The sequence below is a fragment of the Trachurus trachurus genome, assembly GCF_905171665.1.
Source record: "Trachurus trachurus genome assembly, chromosome: 21".
NCBI classification, from domain to species: Eukaryota; Metazoa; Chordata; class Actinopteri; order Carangiformes; family Carangidae; genus Trachurus; species Trachurus trachurus.
Window position 1 is genome coordinate 29356745 of NC_139899.1, and position 13820 is coordinate 29370564.

Sequence of the window (13820 nt, forward strand, 5' to 3'; positions counted from 1 at the left end):
AGTTGTCTTAAGAGTCTTAACTTGACTCAGTGAGAAACTGTGATTCAGACTGTGATTATGTGGAGAGAGAGAGAGAAACTAAATGTCAGACTCTCCCGTCACCTCTGGAGTCTGAACGTCTCAGTGAGTTTCTCCTGTGAGCGGTGAACAGCTGCTGCAGCAGAACCGAGGCAGCACCTCCACCAAATCCTCATTGGAGCGTGAGGTGAAGCCAGACAGCTGCCCCCCCTTCCCCCTCCTCTCCCCTCCCCCTCCATCCATCCACACCTGACTGACACACACACAGAGCTGGACTCAGACTCAGTAACTCTGTGAGCTGACAGACTGCAGGTCTCAGGTCTCCAGCGTTTAGTCTGAGCCGAATCTGACTCACAGTCACATCTGTTCACTGCTGCTGCTTCTACTTTATTTAATATTTCTGTCTGATGCCAGTGCTTCATATTTTAACAGAGAGCAGAGGATGTGACGCTCTATTAACTGATTATTGGAGCAACAGGAAAAAAATAATATGCAACGATTGATGATTTCATGGTTTTAGCATCTTGAACACTAACTTTAAATCCAGGATTTAAAAAATCAAAACAACTTTATTCTTAATTTTCCACTGTGTAATTTCCTCTGTTTTTGTGATTGGATGAAATTTATTCAAAATGGTTTCCGTCCTTGTGATTTGTGCTTTAATGACTTTTTGTTCTGTTTCAATATTCATGTTTAATGCATTATGTAAAACGCTTTCAGCTGCATATTGAGCTGAATGTGCATCGTATATTAACTCATCTTTCCTCGTTATCATCGCTCCGCTCTTATTTGACTCGCTGTAATGAATTATCGACATGAATGAAAGGACAGTTTCAGTTTGAAACCTGCTTCTCTAGAATATCTTCTCTTTATTTCTGACTTTATTTAATAATTTGTTTCCATCTCAACGTATATTTTTATATAAACACCTACAGAAATGTGAAAGAGGTCAAAGTTCACCTTAGTGTCTGTGTGAGGGCGTTCCTCATGGTCTTGATCTGCTGGAAGTGACAGGACATGTCTGTGGACATCACCATCTCTATGACCAGAGACCTCAGCTCCCTGTCAATAGTCAATAATCAATACACACAATCAACATTATTAGTGATCAGTCACCCCTTAAAGGGATAGTTCAACATTTTGGAAAATTGACCCATTGTCATAATCCCTATAGTCACAGCAGTAGGTTTGGTGCAAGCTATTTTTAGAACAGCGGAGCAGAGCCGCGAACTGCTCAGAGCTACGCTACGGAGGCTCATGGGATTTCTTGGTTTCCCTCATCAAACTCATCAAATACACAATCCAACAACTCCACAACGCTCTGGTGGACAAGTTGTGACCTGCACATTCACCACGCTATGAGATAATAACAGAACGTTACCAGACAGAGTTGTTTTAGAGGCAAATGCAGAGACTGTCTGATGAAAAACTGTCCCTGAAGGCAACGAGTATCAGCAGTTTTGCATGAATTTCCCTCTAAAACAACTCTGTCTGGTAACGTTGTGTTATTATCTCATAGCGTGGTGAATGTGCAGGTCACAACTTGTCCACCAGAGCGTTGTGGAGTTGTTGGATTGTGTATTTGATGAGTTTGATGAGGGAAACCAAGAAATCCCATGAGCCTCCGTAGCGTAGCTCTGAGCAGCTCACGGCTCTGCTCCGCCGTTCTAAAAACAGCTTGCACCGACAATTAAAGGTAACGAACCTACTGCTATGACTATAGGGATTCTGGCAATGGGCCAATTTGCCAAAATGTTGAACTATCCCTTTAACTCTTCCAGTACGGTGTGTGTGTGTGTGTGTGTGTGTGTGTGTGTGTGTGTGTGTGTGTGTGTGTGTGTGTGTGTGTGTGTGTGTGTGTGTGTGTGTGTGTGTGTGTGTGTGTGTGTGTGTGTGTGTGTGTGTGTGTGTACCTCCAGTCGTCCTTGTTCAGGTTGACCAGGATGTTCATGTCCTCCTCTGCCATCAGCCTGTAGGCGGCGCTGACGTGATGATTCTCCAGCACCGACCGGTCGTTGTAGAGAATGGCCACCTCCGACCTGACGGACGGACACACACACACACACACACACACACACACACAGCCAATCAGACGCTGACGTCAGAAGCTTCCTTTTATATCCAGAACAGTCACAACAACATGTTTGTGTTCTTGTTGTTGTTTCCTGGAAGAATGATGAAGATGGAGATTATGACAATGATGATGATGATGATGATGATGATGATGATGAGTCTGTTGTTGCACTGAGGCGCTGAACCTGGACGGATTATTGCACGGCCATTAGACCTGATTATTTCATTACTTAATCACACACACACACACACACAATCACTGCACGCACACACAGGCAGCTCTAAGAGGACGGGACGTGCCTTCTCTGAGTTCCAGCGGGGCTCCCTGCAGCACTGCATTGTCATATGACGGGTGCAAACAGAGCTCACTTTTCTTCGTCCAAAAAGACACACCAAATAACATCCAAATACCTCCATAGTGCTCGTCTCTAATGTCCGTCTTGTATTGAAGCCCCGACATGAGAAATTGTTCCGAAAAAAATTAAATAAGTCCATGTTTTAAGCTTGTTTGTAGCGGAAGCTCCCAGTGTCTCAGTTCACTGCTCTTCCTGTGTCTGTTCAAATCTCGCCAGCGGAGCCGTGAACTGGGTGTCAGTGCAAATCAGTGCAAATCCCGAAAACTTTTCCCAGCCCTTAGTCGAAATGAGGGTGAGTAGACAATGAGTGAAATTTCAATTTTGAGTGAACTATCCCTTTAACATTATCAATAGTCAATACTTAAAACAACTTTGTATCAGTTGTATTGATAGATACAGATTTGATCATCTGGTTTATGATCAAATAGGGTTCAGTTGTGAAGTGTGTTGAGCTGTGGACTCTTTTAGCGTCTCAACATCTGAATCCTAAATGAATCCTAATCCTAGATCGTGTCGTACTTTCACCATTGGGCCATACATCCGTCGCCATCGTCCAATCAGATCGCACAGGTTCTTTAAACTGCTGATTTAAGGAGCCTGGATGATCAGTGTGTGTGTGTGTGTGTGTGTGTGTGCGTGTTACCTGGTGTGGATGTGGAAGTTGTTGGTGGTTCCCGTGTGTTCGAAGTCGTGAATCGCTGCAGCGAAAACCATTGCAAGGATCTCCAGCTCGCTGAGCCAGTGCTGCACACACACACACACACACACACACACACACGAACTGTTACCAGAGTCTGTCAATATCTATACAGTACAGATTGTGTGCGACATTGTGTTAGGGTGTGTGTGTGTGTGTGTGTGTGTTACCATGAGTCCGGTGTGCAGCATCAGGAAGTGTGCGGTCTGAGTGACGTCAGCGGCGTGGACCAGGTTGTGGTACGGGTTCCTGTGTTTGCTGTAGCCGTTCTCCAGAGCCTCCACGAACTGGACCAGAGCCTGGACCGGGATCTGAACACAGGTAACACAGGTATCATATAGGATAAGATTATTATTCCAGTTTGTGTTAAATGTGTAAAATATTGTGTGTGAGTTTGTGTTAGCTTGATTTAGCTAAGTAGCCTGGAGCTCAGTAGTTGTTAGCTCTGCCTCTTGCTAGCACTACAGCTAACTTTGGATGCCTGCATGTGATGGCCTAATAATGATGAATATTTCGTTTGTAGCACCGTTATTGCAATTCAGTTTCTTATTGTAATACATATTTCCTATGGTTAACTTTGATATATAAGGCTCCAATGCTGTTACATACATTTTATTGCCTTTTCTTTATGTTTCAGACCACACACCTAAAAACACACACACATAGGTTGTCATTGATGTGAAGTTCAACAATCTGCATTAAAGGAAGACAAAAAAGGATTTCTCTGTCCAAGTGCCTTGATTTGATTCTCCACCGTCTCAACCAGCAGCAATCCTTCTTTCTGAGGCTCGCCCCCTCTAACACCCACAGTGGGGATATTTACAGGGTTGCAGCAGCAGAAAACATAATAAATAGCAGATGCAGCAATAGCAGTAAAAAAAAAAAAAAGCAGTATTTGTAATAGAGTATGATTAAGATTATGATTAAGACAAAATAATACAGGTGATGCAGTGTCGGTGTCTCTTCTCTCTGTGACCTCAGTCTCTTGTATTTCTGACAGCTTTCTAACTATTACACTAAAATGTGTTGTGATAACAAGATCGTTAATTTATGATCTTTATCTGCAGAACTTGTTGAAATAATTCTGAGGCGTTGAGTCATAACAAAACAAAACCCGAGTCTCATAATTACAAGATGCAGAAGTTGTAATTAGACGACTGCATCTCAGCGTTTTCTTTTTTTCTGTAGTGACAGTTTTATACAGCCTTTTTGGCTATAATTGGGTGCATTTACATTTTATCTTTTTAAAATGAATTTAAAAGAAAGAAAGAAAGAAAGAAAGAAAGAAAGAAAGAAAGAAAGAAAGAAAGAAAGAAAGAAAGAACTGGGCTGTTTGTCCAATAAGATAGAGAGTGGAGTGACTGGGAAAAAAAACTTCTCCATCACAAGTGAGCTTCAGATTTAATCAACTTCAGAGAGCCAGGCTAGCTGTTTCCCTCCATTCCCATTCATTGTGCTAAGCTAAGCTAATCAGCTGTTGATGCTGGTCTTGGTATAGACCAGAGGTCGGCAACCTGCGGCTCTTTCGTCTCTGCTGTGGCTCCCGTGTGGCTCTCGTAGGGGAAACTCATTTTAGGGAAAAAAAAAAAAAAAAAAAAGATATGGCCATTCACTTGTTCATTGTAATAGTTATTTCTTTGGAGATTGAGGTGCTTATGTGATATTAAAATAAAACTTGTTTGAATATTTTGTCGATCAAAATATGCATCACGTAGCCTAGGTTTTTTTTCCCACCATAAAGTCCGAGTGGGTTTCGATATGTTGGGAAAGGGCCCAAACGGCTCTTTTAATGCTAAAGGTTGCCGACCCCTGGTATAGAGAAACTGATTAAACACTTAGCTCCGCCCATCCTGTCTTTAGGCCCCACCCACCCAACAACACTGTGAACAATATGAGGTTGTGTACCCTGAACCTGTTGACGAGGTCATAGCGGGTCAGCAGGTCATAGACCAGGAACTTGAGGGCGTGGTCTCCGGTCGCCTCGTGGAACGAGAAAACATCAAACGACCACTGATCCACTTCCTGGAAAAAAAAAACGACCAATAAAACATCACAATCAAAACATCATGGACCAACTGGATGAAGATGAAGATGATTGGCTTCTGTCCTCCATCCAGTTGAACTGAGCTGTGATGAGAAGAGCTCACCACTAGAGGGCGCTGTGGTCATGACGTTAACTCAGACTGAGAGGAAAGATGAATGATCCCGACTCTTCATTAGTTCACAATTATATTTAAACTTCCCTCCTTCCTGTTCTTCTTTATCTCCTCTCCTCCTCTACCTCCGCCTGTCTCATTACATCTCCACCTTTCCCTGCTTTCTTCTCTCCTCCTTTCTTCTTCTACCACCATTTCTTTTTTCCCTTCATTCTCTCTCCTCCTCTCTTTCTTCAACACTTCTTTTTCTTCCTCTTCACCTCTCTCTCTTCCTCACCTTTCCTCCTCTGTATTGTTTTCTGTTTCTACCACTTCCTTTACTCTTTTAACTCATTCTTTCTTTTCCTTCCTAACTGTTCTTGTTTTTACCGTTTTCCCTCCTTTTTTCCTTTCCTCTCCTCCGTCTCCTTTGTTCTGATTTATTTCTGCTTTCTTTTCATGCTTTGCATCTTTCTCTTCCTTTCTTCCTCCTTTCCTTTTCCCACCTTTTTTAAAGGTTACCTTGTACAATCTGGCAGAGGGACAAACGATGAAAACTAACTAACTAGCTAATTCGGGTGCATTTACATGTGTTTTTCTACAAATGTTTATTAATGTGCATTGTCCCTTTTCAAATAAACTAAACTGTTACTGTTAGCTCATACCTCATACACTACATCTTTCTTTCCTTGATCCTCCTCTTCTTTTTTTGCTCTATCTTTACATTTTCTCCCTGCTCAACTCCTCGACATCTTTCCCTGCTATAACACGTCGGTCCATTTCTTCTCTTTCATTATTCATTATTTGTTTCTTTTCCATACTTCTTTTCTCCGTCCTCCTCTCATATTGACTCCAACTCAGGTGTGAGCTCCTGTTACCGTAGAAACTTTCTCAACTTCCAATCAAAGGGTTAAAACAATGCAATGATGTCACTTCCTGTCGGGGATACCGCAGCAATAAAACTGTTTTGTTTTTTTTGTTTTTACCTTGAGAGCAGTCAGAGCCGTGGGAGGGTAGGTCAGACCCGCCATGTTGGAGGTCCGTCTGTACATCCTGATGACACACACACACACACACACACACACACACACACACACACACACACACACACACACACACACACACACACAGATAGATATCATCATCATGCATAAAATCTCACACATATGTTGACAGTTTGACAGTTTTGCACATATATAAACACTCCCCACACACAGATCCACACTCCCGCCGCCCCCCCCTCCTCCACAGTTTGCGACCAGGATGGATTGTTTGTCGCCATAGTAACCGTCTCCTAAACACAGACACACACATACACAGACACACTCGGCGCAGCAGCAGATATTTTTTGATTTCATGCGTCATTAAGCCGCAGCAGATGAACTGATAGCGTTCGTTCGATCACTGCGAGTCATTTACACTGTAACGACGTTGGACCTGTGATGTGATGTGATGTGTTTCCTCCTATGTGATCTCCATCTCCAGCGCTCGCCGGCCGGCCGCACGCTAACGTCGTTACACTTCATGTTCGACCTTGTAATCACATCTGCGCTGAAGTCGGCCGGATGTTTTCTGGAGCGTGTTTTCAAGTCGCTGATTGTTTTATTTGTTTTTTTTTTCTCCTCCTCAGATGAAAATAACAGACTGAACCTCCGAACGTCTTTAGTTTGACACACGACCTCAAGTATGTGGACGCCTGAACACTACTCATCTGATCAGGTCTGGCGGCTCAATTAATCCTAAATATCAGGAACAGAATCAGAGGAAACTTTATTGATCCCCAGAGGGAAACTGATACCACCGGAATATAAGACTCAACGACGTCTTAAGTTCTTCCTGTCGGCTGCCGTCAGGCTTTTTAACTCACAGTAGCCATGATGTTTGTGTTTTACTTCACTAATTACAATTTATTTCACTTCATCTCTATTTTATACTTACTTCAACTCTACTTCCTGCTCTCTTTAAGAGGTTTTATGTGCAATCAATCTGTGTTTGTGTTGTTTGCTGCTGCTCTAACTACATAATATCCTGCAATGGATCAATAAAGTATCTTTATCTTTATCCACAAACAAACTCCCGATGGAAAAATGAAACGCTGCATGTTGTTGACTGTGAGACCTCTGAACTTACATTTAGCACTCTCTGATAAATCTAATATACATCTATGCACTTTAACTTATATAGACGTTTTCTATTTTAGTATGTTAGTTATTATTTATTGTTTATTTTATTACTAGCACTATTACTCAGCACTTTGGTCCACCGGGTTTTTAAAGTGCTTTATAAATAAAGTTGGTATGGTACTACAGTAGTGAGACCTGAGTACTGTATCTCATTCCTCATATTTGATGGTTTCATTGGTTTGAATGACAATTAAAATTCTATCTATCTATCTATCTATCTATCTATCTATCTATCTATCTATCTATCTATCTATCTATCTATCTATCTATCTATCTATCTATCTATCTATCTATCTATCTATCTATCTATCTATCTATCCATCTATCTATAAGACTTAGAAGATAGAAGTATATAAAATAGTTTCTAAAATAAATAAAATAATACATAAAATAAATGGAATAAAAATGAAAACACTACAATACCCACCCATTTTTTTTTTTTAGTTTGTTTTGCACTGACTCTGTTTTTTCATGTCATTTCTTTTTTGTTTTCTTTAATGTTCACAGTTTGTTTTGCACTTGCCTCCATGGGAACAGATATTATGATTTTAGCTGATTATTTTATAGGGATATGAAAGATGTAGATTTTCTGTACATTATGTGAACTGATAATTTACTATTGGTAAAATTAAAGATATGTCGACAGTTACATTATCATAACATGACTAAATAATGAGACCGTTGTTTTATATATATATCATCACCTCCAAGTGTTTAGATCCTGCTCTGTGATTTAATTTAGTAACTTTAACACAGTAACAGGTTCGGCTGAATACTCAGTTATCTGCTTACAGGGGGGCATCAACAGTGCTGTTCCTATGGTAACAGCAGTATTATAGTATGTGCTGACATGAGGACTGATGTGGTGTGGTGTGTAGCAGCTGATACATCCTGTGCTCATCAGCTCCACTTCTTCTTCCTCCTCATTAACGTCAGTGTTTACCTCTCCACGAAGATCCCGGCCTGCACGGCGTGGACGATGCTCCTGAACCTGGGCTTCTCCTCGGGGCGCCGCTTGGCCACGCCCATCTTCCTGCTGAAGGTGCACGCCAGCCAATCGCGCACCTCGCTGGGCACCGACTCGGCCTGCAGGTCGCTGAGCTCGTCCTCCGTGTCCAGCAGCCGCCTGCGGAGCGGGAACACACACACACACAACACACAGCAGCTTGGATCACCAGGGACCAGGGTTTATGTTCTCTATCATCCCTCCATCCCCCCCTCCTCCCCCTCCTCTGTTCCCTTCTTACTTCCGTCCATCCCACCTGGTCTCGTCGGTGTAAACAGCGTCCAGCATGGCAGCGGCGAGCTCCAGGTTCCTGCGGAGTTCCTGCAGGTCCACGACGCCGCGGTCCATCTGCTCCAGGACGGCCTTCAGCCTGACAACACACACACACACACACACACACACACACACACACACACACACACTGAAGTTATTCGCTCTGGAAAAAAACAAGAGACCACTTTCACAAATGTTTCTTAAAAGCATCTCTACATGTATGACAGTCATTCTTTTCTTTTCTTTTTTAAACACCAACACAAACACAACTCATTCTCATTAAAGGTACATTGTGTAGGAATTACTCCCATCTAGGTTGTATATCACAAGCAACTCAATCGTATTTTTCATGCTGCATTCATGTGAAATTGGGCAGACGGCAGACGGACGACAGCCGCTGCTCGTAACGGCATAAACAAGCCTCTATGTAAACAAGTGGTCCGTCAGCACGAGCCAAAACAATACACGTGACAATATGTTGTCATGGCGATGTCGTATTGTTTCACCGGCTTTCTCTGGACTTCTGTGACTAAAATGACATCTGGTTTGTTAGCGACGGCCGTCTGCCCGACTGCAGGTGAATGCAGCATCAGTGTAACGCTCCGTTCCTCCTCACTGCGTTACCGCGGTGACTTTTCACAGACGCCACCTCCACCTGAGCCGACAGCTCCGGTGTCTCCGCTGAGTTTCCGTGGTTTCCTACCGTCACGCTGCCACTGAACGTAACAACATGGCGACACCACATGGCAGCAGCACCGAGCTTACCCGCTCCATGTAGATATGAATGATATGAACGGCTCATTCAGAGCTGAAAGGAACACTTCACTTTGTTGATGGGGGGATTACTGGTTAATGGAAAACAGACTGAAGAACCAAATAATCGATTTTCATGAATAAATAACAGGAGAAGTTACACAATGTCCCTTTAATGAGACACTGATGAGGTCATCACCTGAACCACATCTGGTTTTGTAGGAAAATTATAAAAACCACTGCTGGGATTAAACATTGACATTATCCCACAAAAACTGATTTATAAACTCTTCCTGAGTTAAAATATTCTTGCTGTGTTGTTTAGGAATAAATATCAACATGTTTTCTTTGCATTATTATTATTCAAGGTCTGAAAAGACTTGATATTTTTTGTCATTGTCATTTTTCTAAATGACAATATCTTTATTTCAATTTTGGGAGAAATGTTGTTGGTAGTTTACAGAATAAAACATTTTCAAACACAAACACATACCTATAAATAGTAAAACCAGAGAAACTGATCATTTTGGGAGTGGTCTCTTCAGTTTTTCCAGAGCTGTATACACAGGCTGAATGTGAGAGTATAATCACTGAAGTACTGAAGGTGATTAGCTCGCGGCTCATTAATTAATAACAGTTTTAATATTTGAGGTGTTATTTTTAGGTCTATTATGGGTCATTAGATGATGATGATGATGATGATGATGAGCTGTGGTAGACAGAGGGAGGAAGGTTATGAAGCCTGGGAGTTGTTGAACTTGTGTGTTGTTGTGGTCAAGGTGGAGAAAAGTTTGTTGGTTTGGTTTTAAATTTAAACTGAATCCACAGTTAATCCACCTTTAAAATCTATTTACATTTAATGAAATTTAATTTAATGAAAATACATCTGATACAGGATATAAATCCCAGGGTTTCCCGCAGCGCTTTCCTTAACAACAAAGAGCTGCCGCCTAATCATTCATCTCCATTCATCTCCGCATCCTCTCACACACATACACACCACAGAGAAGCCTGCATGCATAACAGCAGCGCGTGGTGAAAGCTAAACTTAATACGGTGCGCCTAACTAACACATTTTCTGGGGGAAACACTGAATCCTCTACATCAGACTCAAAATAATGACAACATACAGAAAATAAACAACAAAATACCATTTAAAACTTCCATAACCCATACATAATATCACCTAAATACATACTATAACAGAATAATCCAAAAATAATCTCCCACATTACCTCAAAGAAAAACAACAAAAAACGACAAAACAAGCAGGGGCTACAATTTCATAACCTCGATTTATAATTGTATTTTTAAAAAATCCTTATTTGACCATAAATGATCAAGTCTATTTTTAAAAGAGTTCACCGACGGAGCTGCACTACATCCTCAGGAAGCTCGTTCCATACTTTTACAGCCCTAAGTGCAAAAAAATATTTTCTTTTGTCACAATGACACCTTTTTGGTCGGAGTTTTAAGGAGTTCGCTCTTAGTTCATACCTATTATTCCAGAAACTAACAACTAGCTCCACTGTGGAATCGTATATTTTATGTACAAGTTTATACACCTCAACATGTCACCCCGATACCTCCTATAGACAAGAGTTGGCAGTTTTAAGTGCCTTAATATTTCTTCATATGACATCACATTCAGACCTGGGATTCATTTGGTTACTCTTCTCTGAACTGCTTCAACTTGTTCAATATATTTTACTTTATAGGGAGTATGCCTGGTTGAACAGTTAGACTATTTCTGCTTTTCTCCCTCGTTTCAAGTGACAAAAGGTGAAAAAATGTTTATTTCAAAATCTCTTTAAACATCTGAACTTCAGTCTGACACCAGCTGTTTGTTAATGTCGTCAGGTCAGAGGTCACACACCCACACATGGTCCTGATGCTGCAGAGGAACTCAGAGTTTCTCTCTGGGTCATACATTTTTTACAGAGAAACGTTTCTTGTTTGACCCTCGAGTTTTTAAAGTTTTAAAAGTTTAGTCAGTTCTTCTTCCTCTTTGACTCCTCTCATCTCGTTCACCTCTAAAAGTAGTTGAGAATAAAAAGCGGCTATTAGAGGAATCAGGAGTCGACCCACTCAGCTATCAGCTCACCTCCGCTTCAACTGTCAGAGCTCCACAGTTTTAATGCTGTGATGTTAAGGTTTTCTAGGCACGTTACGTTTGTGTGGCGGTGCCGCAGAGATGAGAGCTGGGACACCAGGTCGGAGGCTCTGATCTTACAAGGTTGGTTTTCAGCCAAGAGACGCTAGGTGGAAGGCAGAGAGCCTCCATTCTCCCTGGAACTAGTTACTAGTCATTGATTTAACAAGAACTAGGAGTTTCAAACAGTATCCAGTCTCCTGTACTGTCCAGGTTTGGCTCCAGGTTTGAGCAAATAAAAGCCGGTCTCAATTAGAAGCCGGGTATTTTTCTATTTTCTGCAAATTCCTGTGAACGTAAAAAACCTCTCAAAGTCCACAATAGTCCGTTTGAGCAGTTTCTAAGCTGCTTAATTCGTGCTAGAGTTAGAGTTAGAGTTGGGCCTGAAAATTAAGACCCGACCCGGTCCGACCCGCATCTGTTGAAGCTCAGACCCAGTTGGACTCACGAGCATTAAAGGGATAGTTCAACATTTTGGCAAACTGGCCCATTGCCATAATCCCTATAGTCATAGCAGTAGGTTTGTTACCTTTAATTGTCGGTGCAAGCTGTTTTTAGAACGGCGGAGCAGAGCCGTGAGCTGCTCAGAGCTACGCTACGGAGGCTCATTATGGGATTTCTTGGTTTCCCCTCATCAAACTCATCAAATACACAATCCAACAACTCCACAACGCTCTGGTGGACAAGTTGTGACCTGCACATTCACCACGCTATGAGATAATAACACAACGTTACCAGACAGAGTTGTTTTAGAGGGAAATTCATGCAAAACCACTGATGCGCGTTGCCTTTAGGGACAGTTTTTCGGCAAGCAGTCTCTGTATTTACCTCTAAAACAACTGATCTGTCTCGCAACGTTAGGGATTATGACAGTGGGCTAATTTGCCAAAATGTTCAACTATCCCTTTAATTCTCGGCCCGAACTTGGCCAAAAAGAAGGAAGCCTGTGGTCCGACCAGACCTGAGTTAGCCTATCTATGTTTTCGATCCGACCCCGGCTCTGACTGAACTCTGACAACACATCTATTTAGTAGAAGTTTAATCGATGCTGATTAAACTTGTAAATGAAGCTGCTCCATCTCTTTCATTCTCCTCTTACTCTTCTAAACAGTAACAACAGAAACATTTGAGAGGATTTTCCATCTTTGCTGAGCATAAGATTTGTCCCGTATAGAAAATATGTTCTGTATAATTTGTCAAAAAGAAAAGATCCCTGTGTGCTCAGTTTAGAGCTGGTATACTTGGTCTTCATGTTGAGACAGGCAGATATGTCGGCACAGCAGAAGACGATATAATTTTTTACTTTGTGTGACATCCAAGAGGTGGAGAATGAAATGCATTTTGTGTTATACTGTCCTTTCTATGACTTTATAAGACAAAAAACTGTTTAGTAAGGTAGATCCAAATAACAAATTTGTGTGGTTGGAAGATGCTGAGAAGCTAAAACGTCTTTTTCAGTTGAATATATTTGCCTTTTATTTATTTCTTATTATTTCTAATTTATTTATATGTCGCAGTTGTGTGGCAGGTAATACCAACAGGAAGGACTGTCTAATTTCTGTATTATCCATATGGGATGGGCCACAGTGGTGGCATGACACGAAAATAAAAATTCATTTGATTTTGATTTGATTTTGATATTTTTTCCTCTGCTATTTACAATATATTTAAATACTGGTAACCTCATTGGTTCTGTTTTTTTTGTTTGTTTTTTTTCCTCTGGTTTTGTTTTGTTTTGTTTGTTCGTTTGCTTGTTTGTTTGTTAGTTGTTGTCTTATGTCTTATTGTGAGTTTGTTTGTTTTTTATACTGTAAGAATGCTGGGTAGCTTAATTTGGTTTGTAGGACAGGCATTAATATAAGCATTATGCTTCTGCCTGTGCCTTTTCAGTCACTATTTTGTCGATAATGTTTGTGTTGATAATGTTTGCTATTGTGTGATGTGACTGAATAAAGAATTTCAAATCAAAAATCAAATATGGGATGGGCCACAGTGGAGGCATGACACGAAAATAAAAATTTAATTATTATTATATTATTAATTATATTATTAATTAAAATTAATTAATTCATATAGATGCCTGTCTCTAACAAAAGCTTGGAGCTTCTATTGGAGAATTTACAGTATTTAAGGTAAAAATCCTGCGTAGTTCCTCTTTAGATGAAAGAAAAAAG

General features: G+C 41.1%; 1 protein-coding gene across 1 annotated transcript in view; it reads right to left on the reverse strand.

Annotated features, from left to right (window-relative positions):
• The window catches only part of pde1a (phosphodiesterase 1A, calmodulin-dependent), a gene marked incomplete at both ends in the record, with an annotated part of 92192 nt that overhangs the window by 47136 nt on the left and 31236 nt on the right, over positions 1-13820 (reverse strand). Inside the window, 8 exons of the mRNA XM_083996050.1 lie at positions 979-1080; positions 1932-2057; positions 3091-3191; positions 3315-3455; positions 5050-5166; positions 6266-6332; positions 8406-8588; positions 8725-8838. Coding sequence (XP_083852176.1) covers positions 979-1080; positions 1932-2057; positions 3091-3191; positions 3315-3455; positions 5050-5166; positions 6266-6332; positions 8406-8588; positions 8725-8838 — 951 coding nt within the window. The remainder of the gene's footprint in view (positions 1-978; positions 1081-1931; positions 2058-3090; positions 3192-3314; positions 3456-5049; positions 5167-6265; positions 6333-8405; positions 8589-8724; positions 8839-13820) is intronic.